Here is a 20,601-nt window from a genome sequence, read left to right as displayed (position 1 = left end):
GCTTTAGCAACAAAGACAATGAAACTCTTTTACATTAAACATTCAACAATGGTCAGTGTAGAGAAATTTGTAAAGCACACTTCTGACATCTAACCCAAGACGCAATTCACAAAGCTGGGAATTAACATCCTTATATAAACAATGAAATAGTCAAATGTCTCAAAAAGTCTAAGTTACATGTATAAGGTAAAAAAAGATATATACACCCCTAAATATTTTACTTCATACACTGTACTGGGACATTAAAAACTTCCAAAAAACCCAACTGTTGACTAACTTTACAATTTTGCTCATGCTAACTTTTTATCCCTGTTAATATACTATTTTACACTAAATAAAACCCTAAGCTTCTTCAAGCAGAAATCCTTATACTGGAATAAAGGTGGTCCTGTAAAATACAGCTATTTCTAAAGAAATAATTCACTTAATGATTCTTGACTGTCTAGATTTCTGTGGTAGAAATCGTACCTAGTTTAATTCATCTACTGTTGAAAAGAGTTAGGTCAATTTTAATGTTTATGCACTTTTTTTATTTTAAAAAAACCCACAAAAAAGTCTCAGACAACAGATGTCAAAATTTGAGGCCATTTTGAAATCAACCAAGTTGAATACAATTAAGTGAATACAATTCTTATGGAAATAAACTTATTCAAACTTACTTAAAAGATATTTCTGTTATCTATATTTATTAATAAGCAAAGTTATACCTAAGGTGATCATGAGAACAAGCTTCTGCAAACACTTCTCGGAAGGACAGAAAATCTTCTGTTGAAAACTTTACTGGCTCAATCTTTTCTATTCGGGTAAAGAAATCCCGAGCCATTGGTGTCAATGGGTTAAGGTTCAGTGAACTTTCAGGTGGGGGTAAAGGGTCAATATGAAGTACAGACACTGAGAAAGTTCCAACTGCCAGTCTAAAAAGAAGCTCAGGTCTGGATTCATCCACAGAAACAGATCTGGATGGAATAGCTGAAATACAAAATTAAGTTCACGTAATTTTTCAGCAATAACACATTTATAAAATTATCTTACTTTTGATTTTCATTTCTTTTTACCAAGTTGCTGCATAACAATTGATTTCCAGAATTATCGAGGGAGCAGAATGCAAAACAATTTTACTTACATGTCCTTCTTAAGGAAGTCTGGTGAACCACATTGGCTGTAAGCGTAGAACTTCTTGGAGGTTGTAGTTCTTGTTTGTTACGATCAAGAAAATCACCCCAAGTTGGTTGAAGCTTAAAAAAACCAAAACAAACAAAAAAATCTTAAATTTGACAATTAGATGCTAAGACATTAGATCAAACAAATAATAAGGTAAAGGAACAAAAAGAAGATACATGCATAAACAAACAACAGGACGCCATTTCATGGCATATTGGTGCTCAACTGAACAATTTAAATATGCTTTACTTCAGGCTACATTTTCTAAATACTATCATCACATACTCCCACATATATTTTAAAGCTAAAGCTGCTCTATCCATAAGCGTATATTCTCCCGTTTCTCTGTAAAAAGCACAACTGTGCTCCATAGCTTTCACTAAGCAAAACATTAGCCATGTAACAGATTCAGGAAAGATGGCGATATCAACACTGCAATTTTTATGTTGCTTGAGTAATAACGTAATACAACAATTTTGTACTTTTTACTGTCATTGCCTGTGTAGTTCTTTCTAAAAGAAAACCCAGATGGCAAACATGCAGTTATTGAAAAAGAAAATAAATCATAAAACATCCTGTATAAGCTACACAGCATTTGAAAAAAAATACATTAAATTTCCTGTTTTGGTACCCAAACAGATGAGAAACTTTCCAATACCAGTTCCATAGCAGAAAAGGAATACTATCAGCTCTAAACATTTTCAGTTGTCCTAGAATCTTGCAATAGTTCTTGATATTATAAAGAATATATATGCAAGTTTTAGACGGAAGTGTTAATTTCAAAAATATTTTAGATTTAGATACTATACCACTGTTGTGCTCAGTGGAGATCCTGCTGGTGTAGTTGTATATGTACTAGTTAAAGACAAGTCTAGATCCATGGTTGGAGGGTCTCCAAGAGGTGGAAGGGAGGAAAGGCTGTGAGACATGTCCATTTCAGCCATTGAAAAGAAAACTTCTTCTTCTAATAAGAAACACAGATAACAAAGAGTTATTTTCTAATTGGGGGGAAAAAAAAAAAACAACCCAAACTTAAAGTGGAAATGTATTCTTAAGTTTAGAAATCTAACTGCTAGACAGAATAACCAGCTAAATATATTATTTAGAGAAGTTCCAAGTTCTCTTGAGACTAGTATCATCTATGGACAGGGATTATTAAAAAAAAACAAAACCCCGAATACATACAAAAACAGTTCAACATTGAATTTTCATATTCCAGTTGGCATAATATCTAAAAATTCACACACTCTCCTTCTGACAATTCAAAGTTCATATTTTTACATTTTAAAAATCATAAAAAATTATTCAAATAAAAATATAAATATCAGGGCAGGCAATGCAATTATTATTCTGTTTTTAATTTTGTCAAACATGCAATTGAAATGTTATACTGCATGTGTATTTACTGTGTTGCACAGTAACAGACAGATTACTGAACAGTTTTAATGAAATACTGAATCAAGTCTAGCCCGACAGCTAAACTAGGTGTTATTTTTTTATTCAACAGTACAATTAATAGTACACAATTGTTCTCAGTCAAAGTTCTTTTGATATTAAATTTAGTAAGAGAAAAGACAAACAGTCCATTTATACAATTTAACAACAGTTATTTGCTATGCGGGATCATCTTTTATACTTGCCACGACTAGAAGGCGTTCTGGCGCTCTCCGTCTCATAGAAGCTTTGTTCAGATGATGCTCCTGCAGATAAAGACTCTTTTCTTAAATAACGTTTCAACTCCATCTGAATCCGATACTCATCCTCTTGCTGCATTGGCCGGTTCTTCCTATCTTTGTTTGACAATTCTATCCTGCTTAGACTCTCTGAGAAATTCAGAAAAAGGACAGAAAGCGCACTGTAATTTCATTACCAGGGTCTCAAAGAAAATTCAAAAATTAGTCTGAAAATTAGCCAGCTGGTGTTGTTGTATATATGTGTACATCTCTGTATATACAGATCTGTTGTATATCAGATGTGTATATACATGCAGTTTGTTGTTTTGAAGATTTTACTTGCCCCAAAAAAATTACCCCCTCCCTCACATTCATTAATTTCAAGTCTGAAAAAAAATATTTTCAGCTCATATACATAAATGTGTTCACATATAATACCAGTACATATTTCTCTTCTCAGTCAGCTTTCGGGACTAAAGATACAACCTCTTAAGAGTTTAACTATTAAGGATTATTAAAATTTCAGGTTTGAAGATGACACATATGGGAAACTATATGTAATGCTTTTCCAGTTAATGCAAAAACAATGAACAAGTCCAGTACAACATATGTAGCAGTATCATTAGAAGAATATTAAGCATCTACCTAGGACATGATAAATCTTTTCAAAAAGAAGATTAAATATCTAGCCTAATAACTGCTGTTACATTAGGTAGGTGCGTTGGGAAGGAACACACAAACAAAAACACCGTCATCCTACTACTGCAGTAGTGGAAACACTGCTGTTTATTGCTTAGCAGCTATGGACAAATGACCTCAATTACTGTCTGTTCTACATTTTCTGTGCCTGCCGCTAAAGCAGAGGACAGAGAAGGAACCAGGCTGCTAAGCCCCTCTCATGAAACAGAAGCTACAAGAACCAAAACCGTTTTGGCCTCCTGATTTTCTCCATTTACCATTTCCCCATCTCTTGTTCTATTACACAGTTGTCAAGCCTAGGTTTTCATTAGCTACATGTACAATTTGCAACTTAAGCCAATAAATTGATCATCAACCTACTCAGGGCAGCTACAAAACATTTTGCTAATATTGGATTGAAATTAATAATATTCTACCATCACAAATATTTATTTCCCACTGAGCAGACTTGTTTATCTTGCAAAGTTTATTTTTTGTCCACCATAATACACATTTAACATTTACAGAATGTTCACTTGCCTGGTCCAGCAATAGCTGCTAGCATGTCCAACAGAAGATGAACCTGCCTTGGTGACAGAAATAGATGTACAGAGTCTATTTGTCCATCTACATCCAACTACAAAGAAAAACAAAAAAAAAAAAAAAAAAACACTTTCAAGAGCAGTTAAGGAATTTTTCTTTCGAAGTCTTGAATCATCTATTGTGATAATAGATTTTGATGCTGTAAGGAATACAACCATTCCAGCAGTGTCTTCATCTTCACATCTCTAGCGGTGTCATCATCTACACAATGACAGCTAGAAATTTAATTGTGTATTGCTTCCAATCTGTAGCCTGGCAGGACAAACACAGGTGTATCACTGACAATTCAGTAGTTTAAAGTAAATACACAGTCACCTAACAGGAAAATTCAAGAATACTATTAACCTGCTATTTCTTTTTGCTGCTTTAATAATTCCTGAGACAATCAACAATATAGTTAGTATTGTGTACTGATAATAAAATACTGAAGTCAGCACCTTCTGAAGTAGACCTTAAAAACTGTACAGGTTCTCTTCAGGACTTCTCTTTAGTATACAGGTGAATAAAGTCAATTTCTTCATAACGAGTGGGAAGTTTGTAGAAGTCTAATTGGTTTGAGATAGTACACAACAAAGCAAGCCACTCAGAAGCTCAAGCTAAAATTATCTTAAAGACTTGTATAGATATATTTTTCAATTATAGAATCCTGTACTCCCAGACATTGGTCCATTCATGATTATACCTTTCTAGTGGGTGTAGGTGGCAAGGTGTTGGCAGCTGGACATGCAGGGGGAGCCTCCCTGCTAAAAGGTCAGGCAGGGTCTGCCCGGTGCTAGGCAGAGCTGCTGCCAGCCAGCCCTGTAAGGACTCACCTCAGGACACAGCTGAGCCCATCAGCAAAGCTGGTGGTGCCTCTGTGAAAACATATTTAAGAAAGTGCAAAATGCTGTGTTGGCAGTGAGATAAAAACAGCAAAAGGAACAGTCCAGCAAACACCAAGGTCAGGGAAGAAGGAGTGGAGCAAATGTGACCCAGTGGATGCAATGGAATACATTTATATGAAAATACACTTTTGTTTATAAAGAACTTAGGGGAATATTTATCTAAGCGGAGAAAATAAACAATGAATTTGTTTTATATACTGTTTCCTACTATTTTTTTTCCATCCTTTGCAAAGAGTTGAAAGAAAATGAAATCATAGAAGCGTGTTATACCTGACGTGAACTTACACAGTATATTTTGTAGTTTACATGCTTGAAACACCTATTCTAATCAAAGATGTTCTAATGTAATTCAGTTTCCAGAGTTTAAAGTTTAACACAGATGCAGTTCATTGCTTAGTCTAGGGTCTTTCCAATCTGCGTTAACTCTACCTGATAAACCAAAACACACCCTTCTCCTTTGATTTTGTCATGCAATATTGCAAACATTCACTAGTTCAGATGTTGCTGTTACTTAACATACAAAAAGTGTTTTGCCTGTACTCAAGCCCAACTTGCAGAGACTACTACTCTGCATTCTATTATACTGAACATCTCCTACAGAACAAAAATTACTCTCAACTCTGCCCTTGACATTTTTCTTCTGGCTACTCTAAAATACATCTAATGATACAAAAGTGGGGAATTTTTGATCTTTAGAAACATCTAGACATCACTTAATTTAAAGGTTGTTAACTGCATTAACTATTCATACTTTTGAAACAGCCAGCATATCTATTTCACACCAAACAAAATATGTTATTTCACTTTTCAAGGCCTATTCTTAACTGAAGAAACAAGAAAAGTTAAAGATTGACTACAAATTGCTGAGCAAATTTTTCAACTGTAGTAGACTATATGAGACGGGTCAATAGCCAACTTTAGAACTGCAGGCAAGGGGAATGTATTTACAGTACTTTTCTTACAGAACTTCATTTCAACTGCTTTGCTTCCTGTATTTTAATGTAAATGTCAAATAATTTATTATTTTAACTAGTGGCATTTAAAGATGGCATTATTATTTGATTTACTATAAATCTATACAAAAGTAAAATTTACTACAAAAATTTGGCAGTAGTTGATATTAGTTTTACAATGCTGCAATCTAATCAATCATTTAAGGTTTACTTGCAGCTGTTGAAGTAAATTGTACCCTTTTAAAACCAAAGTTATTTTAATCACCCAGTTAAACATTTCACACATAGGTAGGCAAAGTCAGTCACAGTACTACAAGAAAAAAAGAACAAACAAACAGCAGCAGGAGTTTCATGAAAGCAAAACAACTTTCTCAGGAGTTACTCCAATACATAAATTCAGTCTCTAACATACAGGAGTTCTTTAACAGACTTCAGTGTGCCATTGGCTCGCCTGGCCACTGTAAAGGTGTCTAATTGGTTTTGCATGCAGACAATCTACAACAAAACTAAGGGAATTCTTCCTCCTTGAGAATCTCACCATTTTTTTTCATGCAGTAAAAAAATAAAATCCTACATAACTATTAATTTAGTTAAAGACCAGAAAAGCATGACTAACCTTAGCTCCAGGAAGTACTTCATTTTGTTTTAATGTTAGGCTTAACTCCATTCTACCAATCAGCTTACTGATCTGTACAGGGTCAGAAGGAGTAATTTCCGGCAAGTTTCTTGTTAATTGTGGATGTGGCTCATAAATGATTTTTGGATTCCAGCTAGGTGAAAGCTTTGGTTCAGTTGCCTTAAAACATTACAGAGAAAGGAGTGAGTGTATCCCATTTCTTACAAAAAAAAAAAAAAAAAAAGGCATTTCAAATAAGGTTATCACACAAATTATCATTTTACACAAATATAAATTTGACAATGGCCTTAAAAACATGTATTGATAACTGTGAAAGAAACAAGGCATGTACAATGTGAAATGTTAGGCCTTTGCAAAAAAAAGTGGAGCAACTTTCCACAGAACAGCATATCGCAGAGGACTTCTACACATTCAAGTTGCAACCATATTCCAGTACAATACATCCTATATTTTAGCAAGTCCTAAAATCTCCCTTTCTTTCCTCCTTCTCAAAATCAACAGGAAGTGATTATGAAACTTACTGAACACAGATGCAAGTAAAAGTTAACTTGTATCTCCTTCAGAAGGAATCTAATATATTAGTGTAACAATATAGTCTATCCTTTGTCAATATACATTCTTATATAATGTATTTAATTTTACCAGCTGTGTAGCTGAACACACTGGAGAGGACTTTGCTGATGCAGGAAACTCATCCCAGAAGAAAGAGACACCTGAGAGCTGCAGTAACTTGTGAGCAAAAGCTGTGGGCTGATGTACATTAATCCCAGAGCACTCATCTGCAGTTTCATCACAGTACATAGTTCTAGGAGGCAAAAGGAAATAAAGATGGTAGGTGCATGCAAATTGTTACCCTTTTTGTGCCATTTAGCTTTTAAGTTTGTACATGCTCTCTCTCTCTCTTTATGCTATTTACAATGCCACTGACTGTCATCAAAGGAGAAACCACCACTCTCTGGAAACGGGTAGAAATATTATCTACAGGACACCACAGGACTACCTGCTTCCAGTGTGAACATATCCTAGTGTATTACCCTAGTACTTATGTCTAATCTGAACACAAAGCGAAGGAGTCTGCCCAACACCTCTATACATACGTTTCCATTGGGTCACTGGCAATTCTTGCTTTAGAAACTGCATTTTTAAAAAAATCTGGTACCTAGTATTTTTCTGTTGTCTGAAAGTATTACTTGAAAGTAACATTCTGTTAAAATAAAAAGTTGAAAATTTCCTGCAAAATTTCTGTGAAATCGATTTTTTTACATAGTAATGATTTCAATACTTTGCGAGAAAGTAAAATTACACTATCCCAAAGGTCAAAACAAATATTTTAATAACATGTACAGTATTCAAGTTCACAGTCAGAGAATACATGTGGGCTCTTCCGAAAGCTCACAGAGGACCTAAAATCTTCAGTTGTTTGTGGTTTTGTTTTTTTTCAGGACTGTGCCTTTCCGAAAATATTTACAAGTGTCTTACTCAAAAAGGTCGGTTCCTTTTGTGTATTGAAAAGATGGCCTGATTTGCCCACAATATCCACTAACTGGTAAACACATGAAAAATGGTATTCATTAACTGCAGAAGTGGTGATTCACTTATCATTGGGAAATCCAGAAGTCTTCTAATTTGATGGTTAAATATCTTTAGCTTAAACATGTTAAGTGGATAACATGCTCACTGGCATTATAAGAAGAGGTGCCCAAAATCTAGTGTGTAACTGTATACTAAGAATGTGTGTGCCTGGGTAAAATGTATTGTACAGGAAATGGCAAAGAGTGACTTAAGGAAAAAAAAAAAAAAATCTTTACCTTTCAATTCTAATTTCAAGTGCAGTTCCACTTTTAGAGTTTTCCGGCACATGTTCTATTCTCAAAACAGTATCTAAAAAGGTAACTTTCACTCTTCTTAGAACTTAAGTGAGAAAACAAAAAGATACCATGCAAGCATTTAAGCCAAGTTACTCGACAATTACTTTTATAACCAATTTAAAATGGTCTTTCATTTTATTTAAGTTGTCAGTATTTATTTCACTGGAAATGATCAACTGAGTTTAATAATGTAACAAGACATCAAGTGACAATGTAAACTCCTATTAAACGTCCAAGATGTACATCCATACCATGCAACAGACCTTTAACACAAGGATATTTAAGCAAGTGACAACTCAAACCAAGTTTTCTATGGCTCAGTGTGGATGATCCTCAAAGGAAGTACCTGCTTTACTGTGCACCATGTCTGAACTCCCAAAGATTTCTATAGCATCACACTACTTTGGCTAAATACTTCTATTTCTAGATCTGATTTTAAACATTTCCCTTAGCTTGTACATTTTAGCACTAGGCTCTCCACCATGTAACGTGGTCATAAGCCCTTAGTTTCTGCCACTTAAAAAAACCCACCACCAATAAAAAACAGAGTTTCGAAAGTACTTCTAACAACATGGTGTGATTATTGATACACGTATGTCGTAACAGGTCAGCTTTGTGTAAAAACAGCTCAAAAGCCATTCTCTGTTTCTCCTTCAACAATATTAATACTAACAATCTAAAGTTTGTGTGATGAACTAAACTAACACCTCCAAAACCAAGGAATCTCACCAATCACTCAGGCACAGATTTAGCTGGATTTGCTCTGGTGTAAACTCCAACTTGCCCTGAAGTAGGGTTCATTCTGTCCACTAAGGGAAGTAAACATATATTTTAGTAATTAACTGAGCTCCCGCCCCCCCCTTTGAAAACAAGATCAATTGTCCTGCCTTCCTGTTTAAACTTTACAAGTAATGATAACAAGTGAAATTTTGTGAAATAAGTTTTGACAAATGTGATGCATTTTGTAAAACTGAGACACAACAAACTAATCTCAGATGATTATTCACATCTCAATAATTAATTCATACCTGTTTCAATAGTTTCTGCAAATTTCTCAAGTCCTTCAAAAGGCTGGGACCCTTCTCCTTGTTCATCTGTCAATTTTTGGCTAAGACACTCTTTTGCGAGCTGCATACTACTGGTCATAAAACTTGACCAATACATAGGCTCAGACCCAGATGCTGTGGAGTTAAAGAAGTCTTAATAAATTTGACTGCGAACATTTTGAAACAATACAGACAAAACAAAATAATACATTTGGCACATCCAGAGAAGAGTTTCAACAGCTTAGTAAGAAGTCATATTTAAAAACAAGTTTAGTTATAATCTCTCTATACACTTCACTACTTCAAAATTATTTGAATCTATTTAGATTGCATTGCTAAGATTCTGGTATTTTAAAATTCAATATAAACAAGATGAAAGCACGATTTAACGTAACTGATCTGCAGCACTGGTTTAAGAGAGTAATTTCTGAAGTAATTATATTGGTATGACTTGACAGGCATAATTGGCAAAGAGAAATCAAGCAAATAAGAATTTTGTTTTGTTGTTCGTTTTTTTAAGAATTATTTTAAGGTTTCTTATTCCATTTGAAACATATCCTAGATAGGGAACGACTAAAAGTGTAAGATGTTATTTTAGCACACTAGAACACATTTTAAATATCTATTACAGCCCTGACACAGTAAGTAGAATATAATGAAATCCAAGAGCACAGCACATATTAAGCTGAACAAGTTTTTCAGGAGCCAGAATAACTTAATTGATAGTGCATTCCTATCAGCTAATGCCAAGCCCTTTGTAAGCAAATACTGTAAAACCACATTAGAGAAGTTAACCAAACTGTAGGAGTCTAGCATAGGCAAAGAAAAGTGAAATTAGCACAAATAAAAACATGTTAAACAGGCATAACACTCCAGTTTAGCATTCAGGTCTGGAAACATCCATGTGGCTACAGAAGTGCGATAAAAACAGCATTGTGGGGGGTTTTCCACTGTATTATAAAGCACTGTGCATCAAAGAACTGAATGCATGCAAGTAAATAAATAAAGCTTCCTCCTAATACTACCATTCTTTCAAAGCAATAATCTTACATAACAAGATTGCTCAAAATTTAGTGCCAGTTAAATAAGAATGAAATGCAGAGCATAGATAAGCAAGTTACTCAAGGTGACTTGCAAAAGATGGAAAATAGGTTTTCTGCATTTTTTCTCTTCTTCATGATTCATTTAAAGAAATATTTTCTTCTAACGCCTCTACATTATAAAAAGGAAAACAAATAAAAATTCTTCAGACATTCAATCAAAATTTTCCACATGCTGAAAATGCACTAGATGTCCCACACACACTATAACAACGCATCTTAACAGAATGTATGGAAGTTTGACAATCAGCACGGAGACAGTCTAACTAGATCAGTTAGATTCATATGGATACAGACAAGCTAGAGGAGCTCAGACAACCCTCTCAGCATTATAATCAAAACTCATTATCTCAGACTGTGATAGCAATTACATTGTTAGTTGTTCTCCAAATATACAAGATGATCCATCTTTTACCCTCAATTTGGCAAACAAAGCCAGAACCTCACTGTAATCCCCCCTCACAGTCTTACACTATTGCTACTCTACTGCCAACTAACAGCCAGCTACTAACGCTGACTTAACAGCACTTGACATACAGCACCCTAAAAATCTAACCAAAACTCCTTTGCACAGAGTATTATTTTCATTTCAATACATCTCAAAGACTTTGGAAGAAGAGATACAACAGTAGGAACATTATAAACATTTTAAGTTATTTAACAGAACAACGACCAACTGAGAAACACTTGCCAATCAACTGATAAACACTTGACAGTTTCTTTATTGCATTAATAACAAAGTATGTATGTAAATTAAATGGCACTTTAAAAAGGCTAAGAACTGACTAAATCAAGTGTAGCCTTATGCCTCTGAAAAAAATATAAAGAATCTCCTTTCTGAAAATTAAAAAAAAAGCCTACCAAGCCTTGGTCTTGGCCTGAAGACCATCTCTAATCCTTTTACTTCCAATGCACAGTTATCCTGTAGCAATGACCCCCATGGAACAGATAAAGAAATTGATTGGATAAATCCATCTGTGACTTCCAGAGGTGCATCTGCAGACTCCAGGATCTCATTAAGACACTAAAAGAAAATAATAAAATATTTAAAAAAAAAACATGCATAATTTTGCATATAATAAATAAAATAAATTGAGGCTACCAGAAAATTAATTTTATTCAAAGAGACAATAAACTGGCCACTTTCAAGTATTTTATTTCTATTGTAATTTGTTTCACATTAATTACTTTGCTTTTAGCATAATACAGATTTCTCTGTAGCAGCTGCATAACCTGTATTTTTGGACTATACCAAAAAAATTCTGCTACTTTACTGTTATAAATACTACAGTACTGACACAAGTTAATTTATTCTTTCTCCAGCAATACTTGAAGAAAGCTGAAAACAGGCTCACAGTAAAAATGCAAAAAGTACAGAGCATTTCACTACCCTATAATTTTAGTGTAATGCTCATGTCACATTTCTTTGTGACACTGGAACAAGGGAACCAAATAATGACCTCTTGCTGTAACGTACTTGCAACATACAAGTAACAAACTTGCCATTTCTAAAGTATATTTTAATGTGTCCAATGTTCAGCACTAATTTTGAAATTGAAGCTCAATGGACAGACCAATATTCTACAGAAACTGTTTGGCTAACCCAGTCCTTTATAGTGACATCATAAACAAAACTACAGCCAAGTTGCCTTCAGTATCACACAGTAAACAAAACTGATGAGAAAATAGAACACCAGCTCTGAAGTCGCAATTTAGGATTTTGACATTTTCCATAATCCTCAGAAAAGACTCACTTGTTGCACTATATAGCTTTCATTACATTCATGCAGAGGAAACATATTCTTCACATATATGTTAAAAAAACCCATGCAAATCCCTATTTGTGCCTTGATTCAAAAATTTAGTTAAAAACCACAATTATTGAACAAGAACAATTTAGGCTGCTTTAACAATAGAAAAAACAATATAAATCACATACCAAATTCAGTCAGAGCAACTTTCTAATATAAAGACCCTACTAAAGACCATGGTTGTAATACTAGGGCACAATGTCCAACACAAAGAATGTGGTTTTGACCTTCCTGTATTGAACAGGGCCACCGCTTTTAAAATACATAAATTAAATTAAAGAAATTAGGGGGTTTTTTTCAATAAGAATTTAAAAGTGTGGGGTTTTTTAATTCTAGTAAAAATTTTATTCTAATTATAAAGAATAATTTTAAAGTAAAAATTAACAAAAAAGTCTTCAGAAAACAACGTTTTTCATCCTTAAGTCTCTAGACTTTTCCATTATGTTAACTTACTGCTCTGCTTATGCTCTTAATAACTTTGCTTTTAGAACTTTGTTTGTTTGCATGTTCGGCTTTTCTAGCTTCTGTACCAAAGTCCACTCAAGCAGCTGAAAAAGACACCAATTTTAAAGAAACAGAGCCTGAAACAATTTTATCAGGAAATTAACAATCAAATAAGATTCAGTGACATTGAAACTTCATTTTGAACTAAATATAAGAATTATAGATGTGGCAATAGCATAAGACTGTAAGATTATAAATATACTAAAATAATTATTTGGCACGAAAGCTATATTTGGAAATACCACAGATTCATTTAAATTACATAAACCTTTACAAAATAGTTTTCTACAGCAGGAAGTAAGCTAGTTACCATATTTTTAATAAATCTGACTCAAATATCTTTCTGCTACCAACATACATGGCAATAAAAATGAGTGTATTGCAGTATATTCCTCATTATTTTGAAATAGACATTTACTATCTAAAAGTAAAAAAAAAAAACCTAAAACACCAAAACCAAGTACTCTTATAGCTACATTAGTTCATAAACAAGCCAGTTGTTCCTAGAAAGCAGCAATTAGACCATTTCAAGTGAAACTGACATCAGGACTTGTTCCAACATTATCAACTGAAAGCCTCCAGCTGGAAGTCATAGCAATACTAGTAACAAAAGCACTATTCTGTGTTTATTAAAGTTCAACTACAAACACTATGGGTTACATTTTTCTAAACAGCTCAAGTCCCAAGAATCAAAGGGGTTAAACAGCCCCAGGTATTCCTACATATCTCAATAAACACGTTGGCTAAAATATCTACAGTGATGAACAGAAGTATCTACAAAAACGGGTAAGATAATATGTAAAAATACAGTCATCCTGGTGATTCATAGAGAACAAGCTTACAATGACTAGGGGGAAAAAACCCAACACTGTAGTACTTCCGCGGCATCTGTTTTTGCAATCTGTCATACATGAGAAAGTCACGTGCAGAGAACCTCAAACATGTCATTGTTTACTAGTGAAAAAAAAAATGCCAATCTACAAATGGGGACGATAACTGAAGCACTAGCGCATATACCTGTAATCTGTACGTATACGTAATTAACTGTTCATTTAGTACTGGTCCATAACTGCTGATTTACATTTTAAATAATGTCACTTTGACCAGTGAAGAGCGCTGAGATACCCACTAGAGGGCATAATAATTAAATTAAAGCGAGCCAGCCTTACTGCTGGCCGCAGAAAACAAGCTGCAAACACAGCCAGAAAAGAAAACTAACATGCAAACAACAACAACCCTCACACTAAAACACTGCTAATATTGAACATTTCTGCAAAGTCTGTCTCCTGCCACTTTCAAACGTGTTTTCACACAAACAACTGGAAAAGCATTATTTGAAAACATCACATATTCACAAGTATTTTCAAATGTACCCAGCATGGGCCCGATACCAGAACGCAGTACAGTAAAAACGTGTTTTGAAAGTACTTTACAAAGCAATAAGCCTGCACACCTAGGTCATCATCTGCGCTACCCTGGCATTCAATGACTGACTCACAGCAGTGCTTAAGGTTCCTCATGACAGTCACTTGACTGGCAGGTAGAATTCAGTAACGTCGGTAATTAACCCAAGAAAATTTAAGAAACATTACAAACACGGACACAGGCCTTTGGATTACTACAGTAGGCTGCAAGTATGCATACCTGTGTGTGTATAGACACAACCAAGACCGAAAAAGCTCCAGCTGGTTCAAAGCGTGACACTCCACCTGCTAAGCAAACCCCAGCTAAAAACAGCTTGCCATTTAATGTCAACAAGTACCTTCGCTATTGCAAGACTAGGGGACAATTTTTAGAGCTCTACACGGACTAAGCTCAGCATAACGCTGTCAACAAGAACGCACATGCCTCCAAGATGAAGACAAAACACAGATACCACACGGATTACTTCATGTTTTTATAATCTCCAGTAACAGCCAGTGAACATGCTCCTCGGTAACTACAGCAGCATTTTCTAGTAGTTTGGGCTACACTAGTTCCTTCTCCCTGAAATATCAGCAGCTATTCCTTTCTTCTAAACTTTGTTTCTTTCCTTACAGTTTAAAATAACAAAATCGAAGGGTAGCTAGAAAAACGTATCTGTAATAAAAGCTCAGTTTGGGTTGTTTTTTTGAAGTGCTAGCGTACCAGAAAAAGAGTTCCCTGGAAAATATGCGAATTATGGCTGTAACTTTCTACACAAAGGAGGCTGGGTACTGAAAACAAAGTGGGTGGCAGCCGGGGGCAGGGAATCAGCTGGTCCCTCAGACACGGCAGCAGCCGAGGGGGCGAAGCGCCGGCATCTCTTACCCACTTATCCAGAGGGACTTGCGTCAAGGAGCCGGTGCCCTGGTAGAGATCCAGGCTGAGCTGCTCCAGGCTGAGCTTCTCCTGCAAGAAGTGGCCCAGGTACCTCTGCAGCAGGTACCTGCAGGCCCTCTTCTTGATGGATTCCGAGAAAGGCCACGGCATGGCGGCTGCGGGACGGGGGCCGCGGGGCCAGGCGGCGGGCCGGGGCCGGGGCCGGGGCTGACCCCTCCGGCGGGCGGCGAAAGGGAGGCGAGAGGGAGGTGAGGAGCCGCCGGGCCCTGCCTCGCCCCTCAGCGCGGGCGACCGCAGGGGCTTCCCGCTGCCAGGCGGCGCCGCCCCCGCCCCTCACACCGCCGGCGGGGTGGCACTGCCTCCCCTCAGGGCGAAGCGGCGCCGACAGGTAGCCCCATCCTCACTCGGACACCGTCGCCGCCATCTTCCCGGCGGCCCGCAAGCGCGGAGGGGGCCGCCGCAGCCGCGCTGCGCAGCAGAACGGTGCGCGGAGCGGGGCACGGGGCCGGCGACCGGCGTGTCGCCCCCCCGCGTCAGCTCTCCGGCGAGGGCGGCCGGGCCGAGCCGGGCTGGTTGTCGCCTTCCTCCCCGCGCGCCCCCCGCCGCCGAACCCCGTCACCGGCACCGTGACGTCCGCGCGGAAGTGGCGTCGCCGAGCGGAGGAGGCGGGGGCGGAAGCGGCCGCAGGAGGTGGGTGAGGGGGCGGTGTCGCGCCGGAGGGGCCTCCGCTGCCGGGCGGCGCCGGGGCCGGGCGCCGGGTGCTGGGGGCCGTCGCGCCGCTGGCGGCGTGTGGGGCCGCCTCTCTAGTGAACGGCCCCGGGGGAAGCAGCGGGGCGGGTCGCTCTCCGCCGGCAGGGCGGAGCGGCGGCTGCCGTTGTGTCCGGAGCCGCTGGGGGTCGGGCGGCGGGGCCTCGGCCCCCCGCCGCCGGGGCCGGTAGGTGGGCTGCCATGGCGCGGCGCTGCCGGCGGGGATGGCGCCCTGCTGCCCCCGCGCTGCGCCGCCGGTGAAGCGGGTGCGCGCCGGGGCTGTTTCGCTGTCAGTAAATCGGAGTGAGTCAGTGCGAACGGGAGGCTACGCAGCTCGGTAGCCGGCTCCCCTGCCGCCTTCGGCTGCTTTGGAATTTGTTTGTAGGTCCAAGGTGGGATTTGTTAGGAAGCGATGGATCTGACCGAACGAATGTCTTGCGCGTCGCCGAGCGGTGACTGCCAGCCCGCGTCCCCTCTCGGCAGCAGTGCTGGGCTCCCGGGGCAGTGTCCCAGGGGCTCTCCCCGCTGGCCCGGGGCGGGGGGGGTCCCTGGGCGCTCGTTAGCTGCGGCCTCCTGGCGACACTGGTACCTGAAAGGCAGCTGCTGGAGCCGCTGTGGTGGTAACCCCCACAGAGCCCGTCCCGTTTTGGTGACAGTTGCTTACAAAGGCCAGCGATGTCTGTCTCTGAAATGTTTTGACAGTTGTGCATAAAAGCTAAGCAAGAGAATTGTTCTTTATTGACTGTAAACAAAAAGCTGCAGTTAATATGTCTTTATAGTCTCTGGTAAACCATTTAGTTCACAGGCTTTTCTAAGTCTTTCTTAAATTTTCCAGCAATAGGTTTTCCTTTTCTTTTTCCTGGCGTGACTTGTCTTCCTACTGCATTCAGGATCAGCAAAATGCAGACTTAATTATTGCTGAATCATAACAGCGTCTTATACAACAGAATGCAAGTTAGTTGCATAAGAAGCAGCAGCTTCAGTGATAACTCCTGTGTGCTGGCATAACCTCCTTCGGCACTTGTGCTCGACATCTTGAGTTTGAGTTCTCTGAACTGTCACGAGTTACAGAAGTCACTAGGTCTCATATTTTCCCTTTTTTTTTGTTTTTGACAACGTTAAATATGTCTGCTTGAGATGTATCTCATTTTACAATTTTATGGTATTAATATATATGGAGTGTAATGGTATAATAAATCTAAAATAAATGTTTCTATATGCAGAATGGAGACTGAATGCAATCCTATGGAGTTGCCCAATAACGCAGGGTTTGAAGAGGATTCTGATTATAGAGACTTTGAAGGAACAGATGTGAAAGATATGAGACTAGAAGCTGAAGCTGTTGTGAATGATGTTCTGTTTGCTGTCAGCAACATGTTTGTCTCAAAAACACTTCCCTGTGCAGTGGATGTGGCATATATCAATGTGGAAACCAGGGAAAGGAACAGATACTGCCTGGAGCTCACCGAAGCAGGACTCAGGGTAAACTAACTTTTTGTCGTTTCATAAGCCTCATTGTTTTGAACAATTGTTGTTTTCAAAAGGTACCTAGAAAAATTCTTCAGTGACACCAAAACTACATATTCCTCTTGTACTTTTATGAAAGCCTGTTCCTACATGTTTTCTCCTAGAAAGTGGAACTTTTAACTAGTTACTTCCAACAAAGCAAGAAAGGAAGTTGATGAAAAAACAGGCATTTATTTGAGACACAAAATGATGAAGACTGAAGCAGCAATTTGTTACAGGCGCGCCAGTCTTTGGGTTTCTCGGGTACCCAGATAAGTCAGTAAAACAGCATATATACAACACTTTTTTTGCACCATTTGTATTTTTTTTGTGTGTGTGCAAACATGCAGATGTAAGACTTCATTGCAAAGGTCATAATGATATATTTACTAATATTCTGAGTTTTGGACAAAAGGTATTTGAAATTGTCTAAATACTGTATTACCACTAAGCCCCATAGTAGGAAGCACAGACTGCAATTTAAATCCAGTACCTTTTATTCTCATATTGCTGTACTTCCCTGACTGCCAAAGATAAATATTGTGATAGCTCTTTCCTATTGAAACATGGACCTAACCACAGAAATTTAACCAGTCATTTCTTTGTTGCAGGTAGTAGCTTATGATTTTGATCAGACTGATGACAGACTGCAAACTCCGTACCATGAAACTGTCTACTCGTTATTGGACTCTCTCAGCCCTGCTTATCGAGAGGTCTTTGGAAATGCATTACTGCAAAGACTAGAAGCTTTGAAGAAAGATAGTCAGTCATGATTTACCCGGGTGTGAGGAAGATTTAATGCTAGAAGGAATTCTCAGTATGAGGCACAGAAATCTTTCTTACAAACATAATCATAAACATCTTAAGCTTAATTTCTTGCATTAGTATCTAATTCATGCTAGTACTACTCTATAATATTTTGCTACAGTAGATTTGTGTATATTGCAACGCTATTAAAAGCCACTTCAATAAATAACAAAAAAGTTTCTTAATTTTACTTTCTTTTTTTGTTGTAGGTGAGCAAGTAAGTTGCTGCTTACAATGTTCAAAAAATTTGGTCTCTTTTCAAAGTGTTGTTATCCAAAACTCTAAAAAAATATAGAGACTAAATGTTACATGTACAAGTAGTGATTTTTTTTGTGCTTACTAGTAGTTTTCATACCTGCTTTTTAAAATAGAAGCTACTTGCTCTACCCAGTTAATGAAGAATAATTGGGAGAATACTTTTTGCAAAGAACAGAATTTCAGCTTGATTTGCTATACATAAATCTGAAAATGCTCAGTTTTGGTAACAAGAAAGATGTTTCTTGAACAGTTGAGCATTGCTTATATAGTGACATTATTTGAGTTAAAAGCAAGGCTCAGTATTATTTGATCTGTCCTTGTCTATGGCAACCAGCAAACTCGAACTAATAAATGAGAGGTACTGCTAATATATGAATGTATTGTCTGAATCGCAAATGAGTTAAGCACAGAATTAGGATGTAATGGGCTACATTTCCTAACGACTATGTTATATATGCTATATATATGTATAAGTATGCTATATTGTAACTGGGAGGCTTGGAAGACATTTTAGCCTGTTTACTATTCTGAATGTGTGTTTACATGATGTACAGGATATACCCAAGACTATTTTTGCTTCAGCCTTTACTTTCTATAGTACAGTACTTTGCTACACCCGTTTTTCACGTTTTCTCCCTCAATTGTACAGCATCCTCTCCTGATGAATACTAAGCAAGCACTGCAATGTCAATTGCATTGTATTGGTTTGAAACCAAAGGCTGTATGAAATTTGCTAAGACTAATACAAACTGCAAGATATAACTTGTATTTTCTACTTAATACCTGGTACAGATCTCTTTATACACCTGTTGTTGTGCTGTAACTTTTCAAGTACATACTGAATGGCTGACTTTTTTAAAATTACAGTTGGTTAGAAATACCAGTACTGTTGAGCTAACATTCTGTGATGTTCATACTTTTTGTATTCTTGGAGTATTAAATAATTGTGCATCTTTCTTTAAATAATCCTGCCATTATTCTGCCATGCTTTTGTGACAAGTACATGCAGTAGCTTTTTGGGGGCCATGCTTAGGAATACATCAGTTCTCATAAAGTCGCAGATTCCAGTGACTTCAGTAGAGCTATATTGACTTCTACCTGCTAAGGGTTAGTTATATTAATTGGAGAAGCCTAGTAGAGCTTTTGTAATAGCTTTGGGGTAGTGATGTACAACTATGACAAGACAACTGTAGTTACTGCTTCTGTTTTCCAGAGCTTAATTTTGTGGTTATTATCTATTTAGGTTGAAACTTCTGATATTAATCTTCTACCTTAGGGTGTGCTTCCATGCTCTAAAAATTGTTCATAGGCTCTCTTTTTGCACACAGGTTTGTGGCACGTGGTTAGTCCTCTGTGAGGAGAATGTACTTTACCAAATTTATATTTGAATATTTTTCCTTGCGACTGGTTTACTTGCTCAATTTCAATGATTAAAGCATTAAATAAATGCACCAGTGTGTTGTAGTTTTCTTGGGGGGGGGGGGACCTGCTGGAAAGGGGGGAGTGAACAATTGAAGTTATCATGCCTATGAAAAGAACTTAAATATCAAATAGTTAACAAGTATTTTAAAACCTTTGCCTGCAATCTTGTATCTGCTGAAACTTTGTTGTGAAAAAACAAGGTAGGCAATTGTAAAGAGGAACTTGGAAAAGAAGCATTAGTAATACAAGTGGAAAAATGCCAAATTTAACATTACATTGCTAGGATTTTTTTTTTTCTTGGACATCTTTACAATGCTTTGTCATTCTGCGTGCTTATTATAAACCTAAGCTGAGAAATACTTTCAAAACAGGTGTTTTGTAGGTGTTACCAGAAGAAACTGGTGTCATTTCTTACAATGTACTGCAGTGTGAACTCAAAAATGGGGAAAGCTATGTCATTCAGCTATGTCTGGATTACTTCTGGGTAATCCTTCGCCCCTCAGTTACTGTTTGCACTATCCAAACCCCCGAATAAGTGCTGCTTGGCCTACCGTTGCAGTTGATCTGTGAATTTCCTAAAAGCGTCAAAGCCTGCCCGCTAGCTGACACGATGCCCAACCGCCTCCTTACAGCTACTTTTGG

General features: G+C 37.7%; 2 protein-coding genes across 8 annotated transcripts in view; one reads left to right on the top strand and one right to left on the bottom strand.

The window, feature by feature from the left end:
• Positions 1–15,522, bottom strand: part of ATG2B (autophagy related 2B) — a 48,139-nt gene extending 32,617 nt beyond the window's left edge. For all 4 annotated transcript variants that reach the window (XM_040602174.1, XM_040602175.1, XM_040602177.1 and 1 more), the window contains exons 1-11: positions 15,208–15,522; positions 11,465–11,627; positions 9,486–9,638; positions 8,398–8,500; positions 7,232–7,394; positions 6,569–6,748; positions 4,053–4,149; positions 2,802–2,984; positions 1,971–2,125; positions 1,124–1,235; positions 708–969 (exon numbers count right to left, since the gene is read on the bottom strand). In XM_040602174.1, coding sequence (XP_040458108.1) covers positions 708–969; positions 1,124–1,235; positions 1,971–2,125; positions 2,802–2,984; positions 4,053–4,149; positions 6,569–6,748; positions 7,232–7,394; positions 8,398–8,500; positions 9,486–9,638; positions 11,465–11,627; positions 15,208–15,369 — 1,733 coding nt within the window. In that variant the 5' untranslated portion in view covers positions 15,370–15,522. The remainder of the gene's footprint in view (positions 1–707; positions 970–1,123; positions 1,236–1,970; positions 2,126–2,801; positions 2,985–4,052; positions 4,150–6,568; positions 6,749–7,231; positions 7,395–8,397; positions 8,501–9,485; positions 9,639–11,464; positions 11,628–15,207) is intronic.
• A 15-nt stretch (positions 15,523–15,537) lies between these two features.
• On the top strand, positions 15,538–19,988 carry LOC121091904 (GSK3B interacting protein). Of its 4 annotated transcripts, none has more exons than XM_040602183.1 (3): positions 15,538–15,909; positions 17,190–17,448; positions 18,084–19,988. In XM_040602183.1, the coding sequence occupies exons 2-3, from the start codon at positions 17,191–17,193 to the stop codon at positions 18,243–18,245; spliced, it is 420 nt and encodes a 139-aa protein (XP_040458117.1). In that variant the 5' UTR covers positions 15,538–15,909; position 17,190; the 3' UTR covers positions 18,246–19,988. The 4 variants fall into 4 exon arrangements, with proteins under 4 accessions (XP_040458117.1, XP_040458113.1, XP_040458116.1 ...); XM_040602179.1 differs by lacking the exon at positions 15,538–15,909 and adding an exon at positions 15,926–16,153; XM_040602182.1 differs by lacking the exon at positions 15,538–15,909 and adding an exon at positions 16,186–16,269.
• Positions 19,989–20,601: the final 613 nt, after the last annotated feature.

The sequence above is a fragment of the Falco naumanni genome, chromosome 7 (genome assembly GCF_017639655.2).
Source record: "Falco naumanni isolate bFalNau1 chromosome 7, bFalNau1.pat, whole genome shotgun sequence".
Classification (NCBI taxonomy): domain Eukaryota; kingdom Metazoa; phylum Chordata; class Aves; order Falconiformes; family Falconidae; genus Falco; species Falco naumanni.
This window is presented reverse-complemented; position numbering and strand designations above follow the sequence as displayed.

Coding starts and splice junctions, on each gene's coding strand:
- LOC121091904 (XM_040602183.1), top strand. CDS start 17,191: ATGGAGACTGAATGCAATCCTATGGAGTTGCCCAATAACGCAGGGTTT. Junction 17,449..18,083: donor TCACCGAAGCAGGACTCAGG/GTAAACTAACTT, acceptor TCTTTGTTGCAG/GTAGTAGCTTATGATTTTGA.